Source organism: Mesoplodon mirus (genome assembly GCF_964341445.2).
Source record: "Mesoplodon mirus genome assembly, chromosome: 9".
NCBI lineage: Eukaryota > Metazoa > Chordata > Mammalia > Artiodactyla > Ziphiidae > Mesoplodon > Mesoplodon mirus.
The window spans coordinates 31,765,948-31,787,555 of NC_138985.1; the positions used below are offsets into that span (position 1 = coordinate 31,765,948).

Sequence of the window (21,608 nt, forward strand, 5' to 3'; positions counted from 1 at the left end):
GTACAGATGACAGGGCCTCTCCGGGGTTTCAATTTCTCACCTTCCGTGTTGGGCACGTAGGGGAAGAGGTACTGAGTACAAGTCAGAAGTATGGCCACTGGCAAGAACTGTCGGGTCAGAAGCCTCACTGTCCCTCATTCCGGCTGTGACCCTGGGCAAGGCCATCAGCTTTCTCACTTGTAAGACAGTGATGAGAAGAGTGCCCACCGCCACGCACGCGGTGACCCCAGCCGTGCTGGGGCCATTCAGGGTGACTATGAGTATAAAGGCCTGTCACACGGGCAAGCTCAAGACAGGCTTCTCTTGGTACTGCCTAGGGCTCGGAGGCCCTTGGGATAGAGAGAGAAAGCCGTCATTCTAGTGAAGCACGTAGGACGCCATAACATGAGCAACAGCCACGTTTTCCGTGAGGAAGGCCATCTTCAGAACCGTGGCCGAGGCTTCCAACCATCGCTCTCAAAGGCAGACAGAGGTGAGAAGAGACAAAGACCCCGCAAGTGTCACAACAAAACCGTGTTTTTACTAAGTACCAAACCAGGGAACCCCACACACTTTCTGTGGACATCAACGTTTTCTCTTTCATATTTTAAAATGGCATTGTGCATACACATTATTTTAAACACTTAGACACATCTTGGATACACAAACAAACGTAAGAAATCACTGTGAGCCGCTCTGAGATCCGAAATCGCACTCATCAGAACCACTAAACCAGCTCCGGGACTCCTCTGTCCCGCTGCCTCTGGGGACTGAGAGCTGGACCCGGCACCGTGCAGCCGCCTGCGTCGCGCCCCAGGAGGTGGGTTACTGTGGAGTCACAGACTGCGTCTCTGCTGACATCTGGTGGGTAAGCGGGAGGGGTCAATCCAGCTGGCTTCTAAAAAAACCCTGCAAATACAATCTCCTCCGGTTTACCTTACAAGCGCTCCATCTTCCCTCAGTGTGCGAGGCAGAAACAAGCCAAACATACAAGGCATCGTGACGCCCAGGTGTCACGAAGGGTCACCCTCACTGCTTCCGGTCAGGAGACACGTGGCCAGGGCCAGGGCCTCCATGAGCTGCCCCCTCTTGCTGAGGGGGGTGAATCCTGTGCAGCCCCACTGGCCTCCCGTGAGAAATGAGACGGCTTGGGTAAACCTTTGGGCCGAAGCCCCGGGGGCTGCCTTTGAGCTTTGGCCGAGGTGGCAGCGGGGCAGCTGGGCTGAGCTGTGACACCGGGGGAGCTCTTCGGACAAACAGTCCCTCAGCTCACTAGCATCCCGCCTGCAGGTCCCGGGAACCAGGCTGCCTGAGACGCACATGAGCAGGCCCGGGAAGACGGTTAAAACACAACCGTGAGGACTTATAGCCATGGAAGTCATCAACCTAACTTGAAAAGAACAGTCGTGACTGAGACTCACGAGGCATCACTTAGAAACCGAAGGGCACGTGTTAGGGAGTCAGCCCCACCACCAAGGCTCAGCCAGCATCCTAAGAACTGCACAGATTTACACCTGTGTGAAGGGATCTGTCTTCTACATGGACGTTCTTTCACCTTTATGAAAGGAGTGGAAACGAGGGCTGATAAACATTTGACAATCGCTTGCAGATAAGGACCAGACCATCAGAGAGACCTATCTTGTCTTTTATGAACTGGCCTTAGCTCATAAGATGAGAAGTCTGTACAAAGTCCTAGACCACTCATACCATGACAGCAAAACTCTTCTAAAAACAGATTTACAGAGTAAAATTATTGAGGGTATGCTAAGCCAAATTAATGCCCAGTTTTAAAATAAAAAATGTCAGACAGTATCGTAATCTTCTTGGTTAGAAGACTGTTTTCCATATGCATAAATGCAGACTAGTACTTTATGCTTAATACATTTCATCAAAGGTGAGACTTTTATCACCCAAATAGTAGACAAAAATAAGGACTAAATTCGTTCCAAATTTGTACTTTGATAAACTTATTCCAAAATTTGGTAAGTTAAGTGGAGAGACATAGGAAGAGATGAGTATCTTTCTGCTTATTATGCATCTGGAATTGTATCCACTGTACTTTTAACACTAAGTTATAATGTTGATAGAACTGAGGTACAGCCTATTTTAATAATATACACTGAATCGAGACTTGCCAACCCTCAGTCACTGCTACATGATTTACAGTGTGGCCACGAAAACGGCTCCCTTGAATGGCCCTGGTGTCATAAGTCCACTCCCCAGGGCACGAGCTGCCTTGGATTGCGAGGAGGGTCCAGAACTTCACACAAAGAGCCTGAGAATGGGAGCCCCAGTAGAGCTGCAATGCACCCCCTTTGGCTTCTTAAAAACACTGAGGTGAGCACAAAACACAAAGAGGGAGCATTCGACTACCTGGTGGAAAGGCTCACCACCCCCTACTCCAGCAAACCCCCTCTACCTGTTCTATTTCTTTTCATTTCTGGGGTGGTCTTTCTCTCATGCTGATCTAAAAGGTACCCACAGAAAATGCTGTAAAGTCTTACCACTGGAACATCACTGCGGAGAATCTTCTGTTACACAGGAGAGACACAACCTGCCTATTTCCTGTTTGTCAGTACAGAAAACACCCCACTTTAAATATTATGTACAGAGAAGAGGCTGCCGCGTGCCCTCATGCACAGCCAGCTCGGGCTCGTGGACAGAGAAGGGCTTCCGTTTACAACAACCTACACCTACAGACAGCAAACACCAAGACACATGCACACACTACAGAGAACTGGACATGAGGAATTCGTATTTTACACCAGTGAGGGGACACTGTTACAGATCGCTGATGGGACGGTCTGTCATCACACTCTGACACAGGGGGTCTGGGACGGTGCCTGCTTCTCCTTTTTCTCCCTCTTTCAGGATTCACACTTGGTTCTGTGTCAGGTACTAAGCAACCTGGTGGCTTCTGGTCCAGCTGGATCTCTCAGTCGTCTTTTTGCACCTTTGTATCACTCTGTGGAGAGCCGAGTTCAAATGCTGGAAACCGTGATGCCTCTGGGGCCAGGATGTCGGAGAGGAAGTGAACAGTGCCAGCCATACCTGCAACGCAAAACGCGGTCCTTCGTGAGAAAGGGTGCGTGGCGGGGTCCAGAACCAAGTGACCTCTGATCACTGCCTTTACTGGGGCTGTAAGGATGTGGGAAAAGGTGCGAAGGACTTTGAAAATAACTTCACACACACGAAAAGGAAATCTTCACATTAGCACCCAACAGGTAATACCAGTTTTCTTCATTATCTTAATTTTAAAAATTGGTTTCTGAGCTTTAATCTTGTATCTTGACACCTTAAGATGATTTCACAGAAGTGCTAACAAAAAAGTTAAGGGTGCTGCTACTGTGATATTCCAACATGTAAACTTCCTCTCAGAGCCTTTATGTTTTTATTCCAAACGGAAGGTTGCATTTTGGGTTTCAAAAAAATTTTTTTTTTTTTTTTGCGGTACGCGGGCCTCTCACTGTTGTGGCCTCTCCCGTTGCGGAGCACAGGCTCCGGACGCGCAGGCTCAGCGGCCATGGCTCAAGGGCCCAGCCGCTCCGCGGCATGTGGGATCTTCCTGGACCGGGGCAAGAACCCGTGTCCCCTGCATCGGCAAGCGAACTCTCAACCACTGTGTCACCCACCAGGGAAGCCCTCAAAAATGTTATTTTAAAACGAACTTTACTTGCTTGGTCAAAATCCCCACCGCCACTCACTGCAGTAACTCAGCAGCCTACCCGAAGGATCCCTGGGCGGGAGGGAGCTCCTCCACAAAGGGTCCTGGGCGCTGTGGGCCCTTCCAGCCTAGTGGCCTCCACACCGGCACTCACCCATCCAACAAGAACCTAGTCAGCGTCTCCTGCCAGGCACTTGTGAGGCACAGGGGCCCAGAAGAATGCAAGAGCTTCCCAGCCTCTCGGGAGGGTACATTCAAAGATTTTCACCTGCTGGGGCTTTGAATTTGCCATCGTAAACTTGAATTTATGAACCTGAATGAACTCCATTTAGAGTTCAGGTATTAACTGTGTTATATCTGATACAAATACACCTCATTTTTATGACACAATAGACGAAAATTTTTTTCTGAGAAACATTTTTCCGTTACGGTTTCCTTGAATATTAAAAAGATCTTATTCGGCAAAAGATAATGACAAATGCTCTAATTTTTGCTCATTTATCTATTATATGATTAAAATATTATCAGTAGCAGAAATAAAACATGGCATAGCACTACAGACAATTCAGACATCAAGAAGATAATGAAGGACTACTACCAAAGCTTTATGCACATAAATTTAACCCCGTAGGTAAACTGGAGCAATATCTTGAAAACACGAACTACTAAAACTCACTGAATATGAAACAGATAACTTGAACAGCCTTGTAACCTATTAAACAAATTTAATTTGTAAATTTAAAACTCCCGAAAAAGAAATCTCTCGGCTAGGAAGGTTTCGCTGAAGAATGCTACCAGACATTTAAATGAGAATTCTCCCACCAATTAATATACAATCTATTACAGAAAACAGAGGAGAAGGTACTTCTCAGTACAGTTTATTAGGCCAGTATTACCCAGATATCAAAACCAGACAAACACAGTATAAGAAAGGAAAACTACAGGCCAATATTCCTCATGAATATAGACGCAAAAATCATCAACAACGTTTTAGCAAATATAATTCTGTCAATACATAAAAAGAATTGTACACCATGGCCAAGTAAGGGTTATTCCAGAGACACAAGGTTGGCTTAATATTTGAAAATCAACCAATGTGATCCACAATGCTAGGGGCCTGAAGAAGAAAAACCACATGATCTTATCAACTGATGCAAGAAAAGCACCTGACAAAATTCAACACCTATCTATTATTTGATTTTTTAAAAAGTATTCATTTATTCCTTCTGAAATTTATTTTGGAATTACTATAAAAGGTGGCTCTAAAGTAATTAAAAAGTTACCATCCATTTATTGTAACACCATTTAACATTTGCCCTCTGGTTTCTGTGGCTTATGTTCCAAATTACCATTACACACACACACACACACACACACACACTAAACAAAGAATATCTGAGTCTCTGTAGGACTTCCATTTTGTTTTCCTGAATTATATTCTATGTATTGTGTGTGCCTGGAGCAGACTCGCAATGTGTTTGCTGGTTTCTTTCATTGCTCTTGTTTTTCAGAACTGTCTTCAATATTCTCATTATTTTTTCCAACTACTAATACTTGTATTTACTAATACTTTTAAATTACTAATATTAATTATTTACACTTCTTTACGTGACTTAAATACATTTAAGTAACTAACCAAGCTTGCTGTGAATAGATCAATACTACACGCACAATATTACCGATGAAACGCACAGGAGTAAACTTGTTATTTTCTTCCATTACTGCGCAGCAGACAGTCTATGCCTATACACGTCACAAAAGATCTAAAAATACTTGGAAGAAGTTCACAGGAGCACAATACAGGCAAGGTAAAGAGACTCAATATAATTTTCAGCAATGAACGACTTTGCTCACGGTATTTACCAGCTGTGCAGTGATTACTAATTAAGATCGACTGTGATGGTGCAGTCAGAAGAACCCAGATACCCACACACCCAGATACTCAGACCTGGAGCTTTCCCTCACTCTTACCTTCAAAGAGAGAATAGGGTCTGTCAGGAATGCGGCAACCATGTGTTCCATATTCTAGGCACCATTCTGCAAACTAGGGAGAAAGACATTTCTTTAAGAGTGGGGATTTCACTTGGTGAAAATGGAACGCGTAAGACACTGCAGTGAATTCACCAAGAAACAAAGACAGCAGACTCGCAGGCAACAGAGCGTCAGGAGTGTGAACTCCGAGGGACTTGGCACCACCTCTTCGGAGCAGGTGAGACCTGGCAAGCTGTCACCTGCCTAGGCCTGTTTCCTCCTCTGTAGCGGGGAATTTACCTAGGAAGGTTGTTGGGAGGGCCGAAGTAAGAAATCTCACAACCCAACAACCTTCGGTCTTTTCTAAGCACCGCCTCCTGCCCCTGCAGGCGCTCCGCCCAGATTAAAACACTGGCTCTGAATCCGCTCGCCGAGCTCTGCTCTCTGGGCTCACCGCCAGCCCCTCTGCTGAACGCGCAGCCCTCCCTCCCCTCTCCTCTCCCCACCCCTCCCCGGCCGGCCCACCCCACTGCCCACTGACCACCCTGCTCATCTTGAAAACTCATCCCTTAGCTTTATCAGCAATTTCCTCTGAGCTCCCTGACCCTTGCTTCTTAAACCTCTTCAATGGATTTTTATAAACATTATAATAAATTTCCCTTTTTTGCTTAAGGTAACTTACTTTTTGTCTTATGTATATAAATAATCATAAATTCAGCACATATACAATAAAACTTTCCACCCTCCAAATCTGCTCACTTTTCTAGCTTGTTTGATGCACCACCATCTATCTGGTTTCCTTAGTCAGAGAGCAGAGAGACATTCATACATTTCTGTCTTCTCCACATTTAAAAAAACCCACTGAATTCTGCGGACTCAGCTCAATATCTGGGGTTTTTTTTAGTGTCTATCAAGAGGAATTTATTTTTTTAACATCTTCATTGGAGTATACTTGCTTTACAATGGTGTGTTACTTTCTACTTCATAACAAAGTGAATCAGCGACATCAATATCTTAAGTGTTTCTGAATCTCTCCTCTTCAGTATCACAGCCAATGCTCTTGGGTTTATAACAACATTTCTTGCAGTAACTATTAAACAACAACTTGGAGAAACCCACATTGTTTATCTCCACCTCATCCATTCCGCCGTGGCCACGGCAATCCTGAGAGGAGTCTGGACATGAATCACAAACCTTTGGGAAGCCTCGCCTGCAGATGAGAACCACCCAGGAGCTGGCAGTGGGGGGCCTGGGCTCCCGCAGAACTGGGCCCAGGGTGGGGTCCAGGCACTCTTTCAAAGCTCCAGTGATTCTAAGGTGTAACCAAGGCTCAGATCTACTGACTAAGGGGAAGGGCCAGCTTTCTTTGGCCTCGGCCCCTCTGCCTTCACCCCTCGCCCTTGCACCCTCCCGTGCTGAGCGCTCGGGGTCAGGCTGCACTGTGCCGTGCCTGCCTCCGTGGCTCTGCAGGGGCTCTTCTCCTACTGGGGTGCACTTCGCCTCCCCATGCCCTGCCTTCCTGTCCCACCTGAAAAGCTCCACATCTTTAGAAAACTCGCTGTGCCTCAGCCCCCACGAAGCCTTCCCCAATCCCCGTATTTTCTTACCCATCTGCTACTGTGACTGCCGTCCACCCGAACTGCCCCTTGCCTCGCTGACCCCAGCTCCTGCCCTGCTCTGCTCTGGCCAAGGGAACGCTGCGGGCCCCAGGGTGCTCACCCCGCCAGCTTCCTCGGCTGGCGGCACCGCTCCCACCCGCCTGCTCGAGCTCCAGCTCTGCTCTGGGTCTCAGCCTACATGGCACCCCCAACGCCCGGGTCAGGCACCTGCCCTCTGCATCCCCACAATACCCTGCGCGGCCTCTGCTGAGTGGGGGCACGACGACTGCGTGCGTGTCTCGGGGCACCAGGTCGGAGGGCTCTGTTCCGTCTGGTGTGAGAAAAGGCTTCCGAACAGTAATAAATATACAGAATAAGCCACCTGAATGCCTCCATCTATCAAGGGTCACTGGACATTTTGGTGCATTTTCCTCCCATCTTTTTTTCTGTGTTCCTGTAACTTTATTTTGTGAAGTGTGTATAGTAATAAAAACACCAGCAAGCATTTACTGAGTCTTGTTTTGTGTGTCCATTTTCGCACACCCGATGCATATTTATCAAGCCTGTCCTTGGTGCCGGCACTGCCCTAGGTACTGGGCACGTTGGGACGTCGACTAGGAAGACCACGCAGCTCGTGGTCTAGGCTGCGGCACACTCGGGAACGAGCAGAAGCGCACAGTGAGCGCCCTGGTGGCTCTGTCACCGAGGAGACCTCAGAGGTCGCCTCCCCCAGGCAGATTTCGGGGAAGCCCCAGGAACGCTGCGCCCTGTGGAGAGTGTGGGGCAAGGCGGGGGAGAGGCAGGCAGGGGCCGAGGTGCACGGGGCTGTCCACTTCAGGGCCGTGGGTGCCACTCCCGGGCAGTGGGAAACCACTGGAGGATTTTAAGCAGGGGCAACTACCGACGACCTGCCCATTACCTCAATTAATTCCTGGAACAAATTTAGGAGGCGGGTAGTATTTTTACAGATGAGGAAACTGAGGCTCGAAGAAGGGGCGCCCCAAAGTCATGAAGCTAATAAATGCACAGGAGGGCATCCTAACAGGTCACGGGACTCCAGAACGCATTTCCACCCCTTAGTCCCATTGTGCAGGTGGAACGGCCAAGGCACGCGGCCGCCAGGGACAAGGCTCTGCGGAAGAAACCACAGAGCTGGGAGAAATGTGTCTGAAGGAGGAGAGAGCTGTATCTGGGCTCTGTGTGTGCCCTGGAGGGTTCAGAAGTGGTTTGGCTAGAGACATCCTTACCTTGCAAGCGCGGTAGAGGTACTTTTTATCCCGCGTGAGGTGGTAAAGGGAAAGGAAGGAGTAGCCGTTCCCGGCGGTCCCGTGGCAGATCCCGTAGCCCTTCCGCAGCAGACCTCGCTGCCAAATCACATCGCTGCACTCCATGGCGTCCTTCAAGTACTTCTCCTCCTTAAACACCTGGGCGATGAGAAGCAAAGCAGTGTTCAACAGGTGTCTTACGCAGCGAGTCAGCGAAATACTTCCCCTTGCTGTTTAGAAAACTGCACGACGTTCAGAAACCTGAAATGACGGGTGAGCCAAGCCCAGAGGCACCGGCACTGCACCAGGTGCCGTGCAGCCCCATCCACTCCTCTCCCGCCTTCGCCTGCCTTCGAGGTCATGGTTTTGCAAACGCAGTTCTAAAGTTCCAGCAGTTATAGGGAAGGCTACCGGATCTCCCCGGTAAGATGCTCTTGTCACCAATGAGCCACCCTGTGCCTCCTGGGACCTGTAGGCTGCAGCTGTGACACTCCTACTCGTGCAGAGGGCAGTCGAGGATTCCACACTGTCCCGTCATCCAGGTCGGGAACATTCCACATCCTAGGTTAGTCACACATCCAACGCACCCGACGAGCTGTCATAAACCGTCACAAGGAACCCCGCAGAGAGTGTTCTCAGCCCCAGCGGCACCATCGCCATGCAATGGTTTACGGGGACGGAGGGACAAACGTGCTCGGTGGAAGCAAGTGCGCCAGCATGAGGAAGCTTTCGCGACCCCCAGATGCCCCTTGACACTCTTCTCCGTCTCCTCTCATTTCATTTATTTTCTTTCCCTGGTCCTCTCCTCTGAATCTGTTATTAGCAGTCTCCCCTGCTTAGCTCATTCCATTCTAGTGCAAATGCGTTTTGGACCACGGATTAGAGGCAAAAGGTCACTGGAGAAGAGCTTCTCAGGGCGGCAAAGGGGACACTCCTTGTGACTGCTGAGCAGTGACTCCTGGGCACCCGCCGAGGAGGCTCTGAGGTGCAGGGAAACCGAAGCGCCTGAAGTGTGATCAGCGTGTGCCGTGGCCAGCAGGGGAAGGAGGCGGATCCACACTGCAGTCACTGCTCCTGGTGCAACGGCCTTGCCGGGGTCAGGAGCAGGCTTCTTGGTCATGAAAGCAGCTGAGACGTGGACTCTGGGGTCCCTGAGTGTCAACCTCAGCTCTGTCACCTTTTAAATGTGACTGAGGACAAGTCACCTCTTACTTCTTCATGTACTATAAAAAGATACCCTGTCTTCATCTCAGCGGCTTGTTGTATTAAAATGAAATAACATACAAGAAGCTCTTAGAACACTGCCTGGCACACGGTTAGTGCTACTTCTGAGCTGTCATTAAGCACCATCCTTTCTGTGTTACCCTGCCAGCACAAATATGTCATCCTCTCATTTGCATCTTAACCCTCTTAAAATGAATTATAAAAGGGACCTTTTTCCCATCCTGAAAAAGATTACGTCAAAGTTGACAGGTGAAAGGAGACTGTTTTGGAGGCTATGTCATAAAATCACACTGAGAGTAAGGCCAGTCCCAGAGAAAACCTGACTGGCTCCTTTCTGATGGTCACCCAGGGGTACGTGAAATCAATCGGACTTCTTTCCCGTTGTCCCTGTCCCCCTGGTGAGACTGAGGCTGCTAGAGGCACCCCACACAGCGAGCTTTACCTTCCTTCCCCGGCGCGTGCCCGCAGCACGCCCACCACGCCCACTACTGTCACACACTCATGCTCCACATGAGGAGCTACTCTGAATAGTGGGACATTTGAGGGGCTTCCCTGGTGGCGCAGTGGTTAAGAGTCCGCCTGCCAATGCAGGAGACATGGGTTCGAGCCCTGGTCCAGGAAGATCCCACATGCCGCAGAGCACCTAAGCCCGCGTGCCACAACTACTGAGCCTGTGCTCTAGAACCCACGAGCCACAACTACTGAGCCCACGAGCCACAACTACTGAGCCTGCACTCTAGAGCCCGTGAGCCACAACCACTGAGCCTGTGCTCTAGAGCCCGTGAGCCACAACTACTGAGCCCACGAGCCACAACTACTGAGCCCACATGCCACAACTACTGAGCCTGCGCTCTAGAGCCTGTGCTCTGCAACGAGAAGCCACTGCAATGAGAAGCCCATGCACTGCAACAAAGAGTAGCCCCCACTTGCCCCAACTAGAGAAAGCCCACGCGCAGCAATGAAGACCCAACGCAGCTATAAATAAACAAACAAATAAATATTCCTTAAAAGAAATAAATAGTGGGACATTTGAAAATTTAATGAACACTGAAGCTCCCAGATTTATCTTCTCTACATTGTAGCCATTATAACTTGGCCAGAAAATCTATTTACTGATCCACATTACCTCTCTCAAATCGTAAATTTCCCTGGGAAATGTCATGACAGAAAGTTTGAAGAGACAGTGCCATGCAGAGGAAGACGTAAGAGATCTGGAGTCGGAAGACATGGCTGGACTCCCTCTTCCACTACAACTGACCGAGTAACTTTGGGTGAATCATTGTAACTTCTCTGAGTCTGTCTGCTCACATTAGAAAATGAAGTGATGCTGAGATGACCAAATGTTGAAAACAGAGACAAGCATTTGGGGCAGTTATTAAAAATCTTTAAGGATGAAAAAGAAACTAAACACATCATCAATGAATGGTTTGGAAATCTCAGAGAAACATTACTATAAAAAGAAATAGATATTCAGGAACTGAAAAAACACCAACAGATAAAATTAAAAACTTATTGAGTAAGGCTTAATAAAGAAGAACTCATTAGTGAATATGAAGCTAAATAAATAGAAATTATACACTCTGAATTACAGAAAAGAAAAGAAATTAAAAACAAAAGCCTCAGAGACCTGTTGGAAAGTAAAGGCCTAACATTTACCAAATGTAGTGGAAGACATACAATTACAAGTTCAAGAAGCTTAAAGGCTCTCAAGCAGGATAAATACAAACAGATACACATGGGTACATGATAAAAATATTGAAAACCAAAAAGAGGAAATCCCGAAAGCTTCCAGAGAAAACACAGACTACTTATAAGAGAACAATATAAAGAATGACTAACATTCTAGAAATAGTGAAGGCCAGAAGACAGGGGAGCAGTATCTTTAAAGAACTGAAAGGAAAAAAAAAAAAAAAACCTGTCAGAGTAGATATTCAGCAAAAATACCTTCAAAGAATGAGGGTGAAATTTACAATAGCCAAGACATGAAGTAACCTAAATGTCCATAGACAGATGAATGGATAAAGAAGAGGTGGTACATATATACAATGGAATACTACTCAGCCATAAAAAATAAGAAAATAATGCCACTTGCAGCAACATGGATGGACCTGGAGATTATCACACTAAGTGAAGTAAGTTAGAAAGAGAAAGACAAATTTCATATGATATCGCTTATATGTGCAATCTAAAATATGACACAAATGAACTTATCTCTGAAACAGAAACATACTCAGACATAGAAAACAAACTTATGGTTACCAAAGGGGAAAGGGGGGAGAGATAAATTAGGAGTTCAGGATTAACATACACACATTACTTCATATAAAATAGATAAACAACAAGGTCCTACTGTATAGCACAGGGAACTACAGTCAGTATCTTGTAATAATCTATAAGGGAAAAGAATCTGAAAAAGGATGTATGTAATATCTCTGAATCGCTTTGCTGTACACCTGAAACCAACACAACATTGCAAATCAACTAGACTTCAATAAAAAAAATAAAATAAGCGAGTGAAGAGTCGGAGCCAGTGGTACCACAGCCCTCTGAGACCACACACTGTTTCACATCTAACCCTTCGCAGAGTGAACCCAGCTCTTCTGCACGACTGTGGACTAGAACACACCCCGTCCTTCCTCAGACCTGGTCACCGAGACCTTGCTCCTCTCTCTCCTCGGTATAACCCTCTTGTGGATTGCATGGTATGAAGCAGAGTTCAGAATTTTTTAATAGCTGGTGTAATTTTCCGTTGAGCTATAAGATTCTGACCTTACTCCCTCTGCCTCTTAAGCTTTTCCAAGGGAAAACTGGGTTGATTTTTTTCTTTTATGGCTTAATACATGACTACATGCAACAGCCTTTGGGATGAAAGTCATTATTTGTCTTACTGCCATGGTGTTTACCATTTCTTCATAAACACTGTGAATAACAATGTCTGCTCCAAGGAAATGAAGGTTTTTTTTTTTCCCTTCCTTCTTAATGCTTTCATCTTTTTATCTAATATTTCCTTTATCTTCTTTAAGATGACTTCAACTACTAAAATTAAAGCCTTCAAGGAAAATATCAAAACAGGAAAAATGAGCTCATATTCAGTGAAAACTGGATTGGTAAGAGAGTTTGGACTTGCCAAGAAACAAACATGACAGGAAGTTAATAACACTACTTAACATTTTTTTTTATTCTCATAAGTAGAAGTGACGTTTCAGCTGATTCATTTACAAGACCTCTTCCAGTAACAATACTCAATTTATTAGGAGATTAAATTTACAGTATTTTAGTAGTTAATTAAAAAATTAATTCCTAAGAGGCATTCCCACTGTAGGTCTTGGAGAGAAGGAATCCTTCACAATTTTCCACTTCAATTTTTTTTACACCTTCCATTTAGACTTAGTAGCCAATGTGATGGGGCAGCAGAATTGAGTTTTCTTAAGTACAGGGTAATATTCACCTCTCTCATTGCTTTTGCTTATTATTAGGCATTCCTAAAGTGCAAGGGAATCTTTGGATCAGTTATTACAAAACCCCTGTTCTCTGCAGTTTTGGTGATAATAAAGAAATGTCCACAGAATTGATCTAGATGGTCATGGTAAGGATAGCATTCTTCACAAACCACCAGAGGGCATGGAAGGAAGATTGAAGCACCACCCCCAGAGGGACTGTTTCGGATTTTGCCCATAAAAATCACCATTGTAGGAACAACCAGGAAGTAACCAAAACTTTCACCTATATTAGGAAAAGTTCCCTGGTATGTAAAGCAGATGTACTAGTAATCCCAAAATGTCAAGCTCACCTTGAAAACTATAAAGCAATTCGGTACAAACTGCACCAGTGCCACAGGAAGATGTAACAGTAGGAATTCTACTGTTAGAATTGCATCAGTTCATCTGGATGTCAAGAACCACACATCATCATCACAGACAACTGCAAGAAATTTTCTTAAATTAGAGGAAGACACAGAATTCTCGTTATCACAGATTCCACAATGATCTACAAACTAGAGGCTGTTTGCCAGACATGCATTCCTTGCAAGAATCATCTCTTTGACAATGGATCATCCTCTAAGTAACCTGCTGAATCAATGAAAGCCAGGCCAAAGGAGTTCCCACTGGTGCATTCAAGTGGGTGGCTCCAGGCAGAACATGGTGTCCATATGGCACTCACCACCTGAGGCAGGGCCGGAGGCACGGGACTGTTTAGCAATGAGTTGGGATCCAAATGCATGCACTACAACTAAAATATACTGTCCTTTATTTTCCAGTAAAAAAAAAAAAAGAATGAATGAAAGTGAAATAAAGACAAATTTAAGATAAGTGATCAATCTGTTGTCACCAAACCTGGACTATAAGAAATGCTAAAGGAAGTTCTCTGGGCTGAAGGGAATGATACTTGATAGAAATCTGGACCTTCAAGAAGGAATGAAGAGCACTGAAAAGAGGAAATATCCAAATAAATATCAAAGACCATCTTCTTTGCTTGTCTTAATTTCTTTAAAATACATAGGGCTATTTCAAAAGCAAAAATTATAAAACTATACTGGGGGTTTATAACATTTGTTGATACATCTTGACAGACATAATAAAGATGTACAGAACTGCTGTCAAGAGAACTAGGCATTTACTATTTTCTTACATTTTATATGAAGTGTACAATGTTAATTCTAAGCAGACTGTGAAAAGTTAAGGAGGTATATTGCAATGATAAAGATATATATTTAGCAACCACTAAAAAAATGTACAAATAGATACAGTTAAAAGAGTCAACAGAGAAATTAAAATGGAATTCCAGAAAATATTCAGTTACTCTCTCCTACCTCCCTAAAAAGGCAAGAAAGAAAAAACAGAGGAGGAAAAAAGAGTTCCAAGATGTAGCCAATAGAAACCGTATGGAAAAATGGCAGAGCTAAATCCAACCACAAAATAATTACATTAACAATATATGAACTAAACACTCCAAATTAAAGGCTGAGGTTGTTAGACTGCATTGCTAGACAACGCCCAACTATGAAGACACACACTTTAAATATAAAGACATCAAAAACTATAAAACATTGCTGACCTAAATGAAAGAAAATGTAAAAAGTGGAGAGATATACCATATTTGTGGATAAGAACACTCAATATTGGTATCAATTCTACCAAAACTGTTCTACAGATTGAATGCAATCTCAGTCATAATCCCAATAGGCCCCTTTTGCTGACAAACTGATTTCTAAAACTTATACGGGAATGCAAAGGATCTAGAATATTTAAAGCAATTTTGAAAGAGAAGAACAAAGTTGAAGTCTTAAACTACCTGACGTTAAAACTTAGAGTAAAGCTAAAGTCATCCAAACAGCATGGTATCACAGTGACAGATAAAGAAGCCAAAGAAACAGAAGAGAGCCCAGAAATAAACCTACACTTACTAGGTCATTTGACTTTTGAACTAGTGCCTCTACAGGTACCAAATCAATCAATGGGGAAATCAAATAATGTGGGAACAATCAGATACTCCTATGGTTAAAAAAAGTACTTCACTCCTTACTTCACATAATATACAAAACTTAATTTGAGACCGTTCTAAATGTAAAATCTAAATCCATGAAGCACGTAGGAGAATACTATCTGTATAACGTGGGAGTAAGTAAAATTTCTCAGACAAGATACAGAAAGTAGTTACCATTACAAAAAACACACTGATAAGGCAGATTTTACCAGAATCTAAAACTCTGTTCATTAGAAGATGCCATGAAGAACATGATCAGGCCAACTACAGACTGGGAGAAATTATTTCCAAAATGTATCTGACAAAAGGACTTACAACCAGAACATATGAAGAATTTTTATGACTCCATAATAAAAGGAAAACAATAAATACATAAAACAATGTGGGTAAAAGATATGAACAGACACTCAACAAAGAAACACAGTTGACCCTTGAACAACATGGGGGTTGGGGTGCCAGTCCCCACCTCGTTGAAAACCCTTGTGTAACTTTACAATGGGCTCTCTCTGTATGCCGTTCTGCATCCCCGTATTCACCACACTGCACACCGTGTGGTTCCACAGTACTGTGTTTACTGGAAAAATCCATGTATAAGTGGCCCCACGCAGTTCAAACCCATGTTGTTCAAGGGTCAACTGTACAAACAACCCATGAGCACAAGCAAAACTGCTCGACATCATTAACCATCAGGAAGGCACAAATTAAAGCCACAATGAAATATCCACCAGAATAAAATCAAGATGACTTACAACACCAAGTGTTAGCAGAGATGTGGAGCGACTGGAACTCTGTTTACACTGCGGATGGAATGTAAACCGGTACAGCCCTTTGAGAAAAGGTCTGGCAGTGTCTTATGAAACTAAAAAAGCTACCTTCTGATCAAGCAGTTCTACTCCTAGTTATTAGCCCCAAAGAAATGCAAACATATGTCTATGAAAAGACCTGTACAAGAATGTTCACTATAGCTTATTCACAATAGCAAAAAAACTAGAAACAACTGAAAAACAAAGGCATAAACTGTGGTACGTTTATAAATGATGCTTAATATTAGGAAGGTACCAGAATGTTGAGGAGAAGGAAACAAAATATAGTTTGAAAATAATCTCTCCAGGTGATCCTGATATACACCACCTAGAAAGACATTCCACATTAGAAATAATCAACTTACAAATGAGCTTTTGGAAAATAATTCATATGAAAACATTTTCTGATGGACAGTGAAGAGTTGACCATGAGGACACATTCTAACCCAGTTCTACTGTGGGAATTTCAGAGCAGGCTTGTGGGTGCAGGAGGGGAAGGTATGGTTGTTTCACACATTTGGCCCAGAATCAAAGGACTACTTTGATATCACTTTGGTATGACTTACCTGGTTTTCCTGGACAACATATTTACTTTTCCAAATATAATTTTATGTGGCCAATGCTAGCATTTGTTTATTAGTGGCTGAGCCCACACAAACTGCTAATGCCCTAAGACCTAAATGTGTGGTTAGAAGGTGGTAGAATTTGTTACCATAACCTGTAATTTACTGTCAGATAATTAAGAACTGATCGTAACTATTCATCAGAATGCTGTCCAGCTATGAGGTCCACAAATGTAATTGTTAGGAAATCATTTGCAAGTAACAAAATTCCTAATACAGCATAGAAATATTGTTAAAAATCTTGACATTTTTTCCAAGACCATCTATAACACTACATAACTGCGAATAATACATGTTCAGACCAAGAAGAGTATACCCTATGTGAAATGTGATTAGCATCTATAGGAAGGGAGAACAAATTTAGTGTGAATCTGGACTCAAATTATAGTTTTATTTGTGAAAGATATTAATATATTTTTAAAATACTTGAACACCTTATGCCTTCCTAAGTGCTCCTGAAGAACTTACAACTTTATATGCCAGCATAAGAAACTGCTGAAAGCTCGTTATTACACAAAATTTAAACATTTCCTCATTTTGAGAGATGGCTTCAATGGACAAGGACCCTCTTAATCTGAGTTAACAATAACTTGAGAGAAAATAGAGTCTAGAGCTGTGTTCCTCTAGCTTTGTGACACCCCTGTCCTGGCCAAATACAAATTTCATACTCCACTAACTTATACTCTGAAGACATATTTTCACCCCCAACTGTAAAACTACATGATTTATCTATGCTTCTTCAAACTACCATTGACACCTTCTGCCCCAGAAGATTCCGCTATTCCTCCCCTTCCTCAGGTTTGGGAACTTTGAAGTACATGGACAAAATTAAGTTTTAGTGACTCAGTATGGGATCTTATTGTCATTGTCCATGCTTCTAGAAAAGAGGAACTTCTGTTTTGGAATCAGTGTGTGTGTGTGGGGGGGGGACAGGCACCCAGTGGTCTCTGGAGCGGAAGCCCTGCAGGCAGAGCTGGGCTGAGACGTGGCGGCCCTGCCACTGGCAGGGGTCTGTGGCGCTTGCTCCCTTGGTACCAGCAGTGGTGGAAGCAGATGGTGGCCACGGTCAGCATGGCTAATGGAAATGGAACTGCCCAGGACAAGGGCCCACAAGGACAGAGCCCTGGCTCCTGACCACTTCTTACTGCCCACAGCTCAGCTGCTAAAGCAGGACTGGGGAGACCCCCAGAGGCCAAGACTACCAGCCACCAGGAGTGCCCACCTCTATAGCTGATCCTCTTTAAAGCAAAAGGGAAAAGGAGTTTTGACAAATAGAAGCTTTCAGCTTTTAACAGTCAAACATCTGTTTTGAATACCAAAGGATTCCTGTTTGTGCCGTCAGTACTGTGCTCAGATACTATGGTTGGATATTTATAATATTACAGACTTATCTCTATGTCACTGAAGTTACATTTCCTCTAAAGCTCTAGAAAAGGGGAGGCAGTGATTTGAACAGAAGTCTGTTCTAATTTAAAAGCTGAGGTATTGTTAAGAAGATGAATCATTAAGCTCTTCAGATCTCCAAAAAGTATACTTCGCTGTGCTTTCCTCTCATCAAACATCATAACTTTCTGAGTTATTTTCTTGAATGCTCGTACCTGACTTTTATATTATGTGAATATTTTTGGTGTTATTGTTGTAGGACTAAAAAATTCTGAGAAATCAGCCTAAATCATGAAAGGTTAATTCCCCACAATTTTTCTGAATAATTTATTATAGTTAATGACAAAAGGAAAGTAAAATTGATTCAGGGACCAGTTCTTCTGTAATTTTCAGGTAGACATATGAATTCTGCTCCAGTAAGTCTATTTCTGCAAAACTAAGAGACCTTGCCAAAACACTAATCAATCACTGTGGTTACATTTGTATACTCTGGTATATAAGCAACAATCTCCAACATCAACTATTACAAACAAAGATGCATTAAAAGAAAAATTAAATTGCCAAAGAATTGTTTGCTTTCAACTTACATCATAATTCTAAGTCCAGGAGAGAAATCAACAGTATTCTTAATACTGTGCCCAGATAGATCTACAGAGTCTACTACAATTCATCAGTAAAGGTACTGCCTAATTTCCAGTAATACCTCATATGTGTAAAAATTTGAATGCACATCGATCTTTTGTAAATAATTTTATAATAATGTAAAACTCAAATTTAAAAGCTCCTGAATCATCAGCATCACCTAGCAATAAAGGCTTATTCAAGCAAGGAAATCAAATGATGTGAAGTCAAATAAAAAGCATTTTGGTTATAATACTACCTCCTGCCTTATTGGATATTCACACTTATGTCATCTAGGTTTTCTTTTACACATGAATATAATCCCTGTTAAAACACACACACATATACTTACAACTCTAATTATAGTGGTGATGAACAGTGAAATAAAAAGACTTTCTGTTTACTAGTAGAAATATTAACTCTAAAATGTTTTTAGTTTGCAAGCAAATGTGCTTACCAAAACCAAACTGAAAACTTGGTGGTGAAAACCGTGTCTGTGCACATCGGGTGCTAAGGACACGCCCTGCAGCACTGACCTTGTACGCCTGCATGAGCATGTGGATGACACCGGGGGCCCCGTGACACCAGTGCACCAGTCGGTCTGTCTCATTGCTTAGGGATGACGGATAATTCCCAGATCGGAATCTTTTGTGGCGCATATAGTCAATACTAGGTTTCACCATTTCTGTCAAGGTTTCTTGGTCCACTTTTGCTGCTGGCTTTTAAACAAACAAAAATAAAACATTTAATTTATGTTTCCATAAGCTTTTTTTTTTCTTTTTTTTTAAACCTCTGCATTGTGGCTAATATAGTTAAGCATCAATTACCCAGAATACTGAGGAACACATAAAATTAGAATTAATCCACTTCTCTGGTTACTTAAGGCCTGGGCAGACCTTTGCATCAACGCTTGCTGATGCTGCGCATGAAACTGATGGCCATCCGCTGGGGAATTCCCTCTTGCTCAGGGGAGGCAACTGACTGGATGAGGCCCACCCACAATGCAGACAGCAAACTGCTTTACTACAAGTCCACCTGTTTAAATGAAAATATCACCCAAACTTCCTCAGAGACACACCCAGAATAATGTTTGACCAAATATCTGGGCAATGGTAGCCCAGCCAAGTGAACACATACAATTAACCACCACAGACAGCTAGCTCCCTTTTTTTTTTTTTGCGGTACGCGGGCCTCTCACTGTTGTGGCCTCTCCCGTTGCAGAGCACAGGCTCCGGACGCGCAGGCTCAGGGGCCATGGCTCACGGGCCCAGCTGCTCCGCGGCATGTGGGATCCTCCCGGACCAGGGCACGAACCCGTGTCCCCTGCATCGGCAGGCGGACTCTCAACCACTGCGCCACCAGGGAAGCCCTAGCTACCTTTTTTAATGGGGACTTCCATATACCTATAACTACAAATCTTTTATCTGAGCTGTTTCTCCAAAAGAGAGACTTCACTCCCCCAGGTGAGGTGGTGGCCGTGTTGCCGGCTGGGGCGGGGAAAGGTGCTGGTGCAAGGCTGGCTGTGGCAGCAGGGAGGTCTCCCGCTGACCGTGTGGACAGTCACCAAGCCCCGCTTTCAGGTCTGTGCTCCACTTCCACTCTCCTCTCCACCTGCTTCTCTGGAGTCAGAAGAACTGGTTTGACTGCTCCAGACCACATACTGTTTCCTGCAGTCACCTCACCCTGCGCGGTGATCTCACTGCACAGGTCCAGCGGGGCTGCACAAGGATTTCCAAAGAAGCTCCCCTGCAGCCCAGACCTCACTCCCTACCTGAACACGTCTGGCGCCAACATCGATGGCGCCGTAAGTTCCCAAGTGCAGGGTCCTGCAGGACACCTGGCTTGCTTTTTGCTGGCATCCCCCTCCTCAGGCACCTTGTGCGGGCATCCCTGTCCCGTCAGGTCACCTGCTGTTCCTTTGTTCCTTCACCCGTTCTCAGTCCACTTGTCGCGCAGGGCTCCAGAAGTCTCTGAGTCTCATCAGAGAAGCTGGGTGTCTGTTTTCTGTTTTCCTTGAGGTTTTGAAATGATTTTCCAGAGGAGAACTGTGCTTTTATTCTTCATCGTGAGAGTGGAGTTCCCTTTAAGTGATATTTTGAAAGTTCTTGTGTATGTTGTTCTCACAGCTGTCCAGATGAAACCACACATGGAGCCCCCGCACAGCCAGGCCGGCACCGCTGGGGAGCGGTGTGTGCAGCCGGCCTCATGAGACCAGCTCTGGCACACCGCTGCTACCAACCAGGAGAACGCTGACACCAATTTCTAAATAGGATCCTCACGAAAGAGTGTTTCCATGTTCTTCACTTTAAAAGCAGATGAGTTGTAAATTTTATGATTTGTGATTCTCTCAAGGAACCCCCCAGTATCTAGCAAAATTAAACTAAACACCTAAATCTAAATTATTTTTTATTGGTGTGATTCTCATATGATTATGTTTCCCTTAAGGGTCTAGTCACTTTTAAAACAGGGTTCAAAAGCCACTGTTAAAATCTTTTTCTGGGAGAACAGAGAAAAATGGACAATCTACCAACTGTCTAGAACAACACTGCCATTTTAAGATGAGACATGGAATTGATTATTTTGGAAACATGTCTGCACCTAAATTCACAAATTGGAATACATACGTGTTTTACTTTCTACAGTGATAACCAAAGACACCTACTAATCACCAGAGAAGGGAGTTCTAGTCCTGTGCAGATAGGAATCTCCTATTTTCCTTTAGTGAGGAGTGGCATGACGCAAAATGTAAAAATAAAAAAGGAATTTGTAAGTGGAAACTTAAAAAAGGAATATATGGGCTTTCAATTTAAAAGATCTAAATTCTAATCCATGCTCCTTGACTTACTAGCGTTGTAATTTTGAACAAATTCATAAAGTACTGTTATGGGTGTAGTAGAATAAATAAAGGCTTAATTGGGGGAAAAAACAAACAAAAGGCACAGCCAGACCCTGTTTTACTGTTCTTTGCTTTAATGTGCTGCATTTGCGGTTTT

General features: G+C 44.1%; 1 protein-coding gene across 1 annotated transcript in view; it reads right to left on the reverse strand.

Moving 5' to 3' along the window:
• Nucleotides 1-500: 500 nt before the first annotated feature.
• The window catches only part of LANCL2 (LanC like glutathione S-transferase 2), a 61,145-nt gene continuing 40,037 nt past the window's right edge, over nucleotides 501-21,608 (reverse strand). Inside the window, exons 6-9 of the mRNA XM_082632648.1 lie at nucleotides 19,152-19,334; nucleotides 8,460-8,636; nucleotides 5,615-5,687; nucleotides 501-3,030 (exon numbers count right to left, since the gene is read on the reverse strand). Coding sequence (XP_082488774.1) covers nucleotides 2,915-3,030; nucleotides 5,615-5,687; nucleotides 8,460-8,636; nucleotides 19,152-19,334 — 549 coding nt within the window. The 3' untranslated portion in view covers nucleotides 501-2,914. The remainder of the gene's footprint in view (nucleotides 3,031-5,614; nucleotides 5,688-8,459; nucleotides 8,637-19,151; nucleotides 19,335-21,608) is intronic.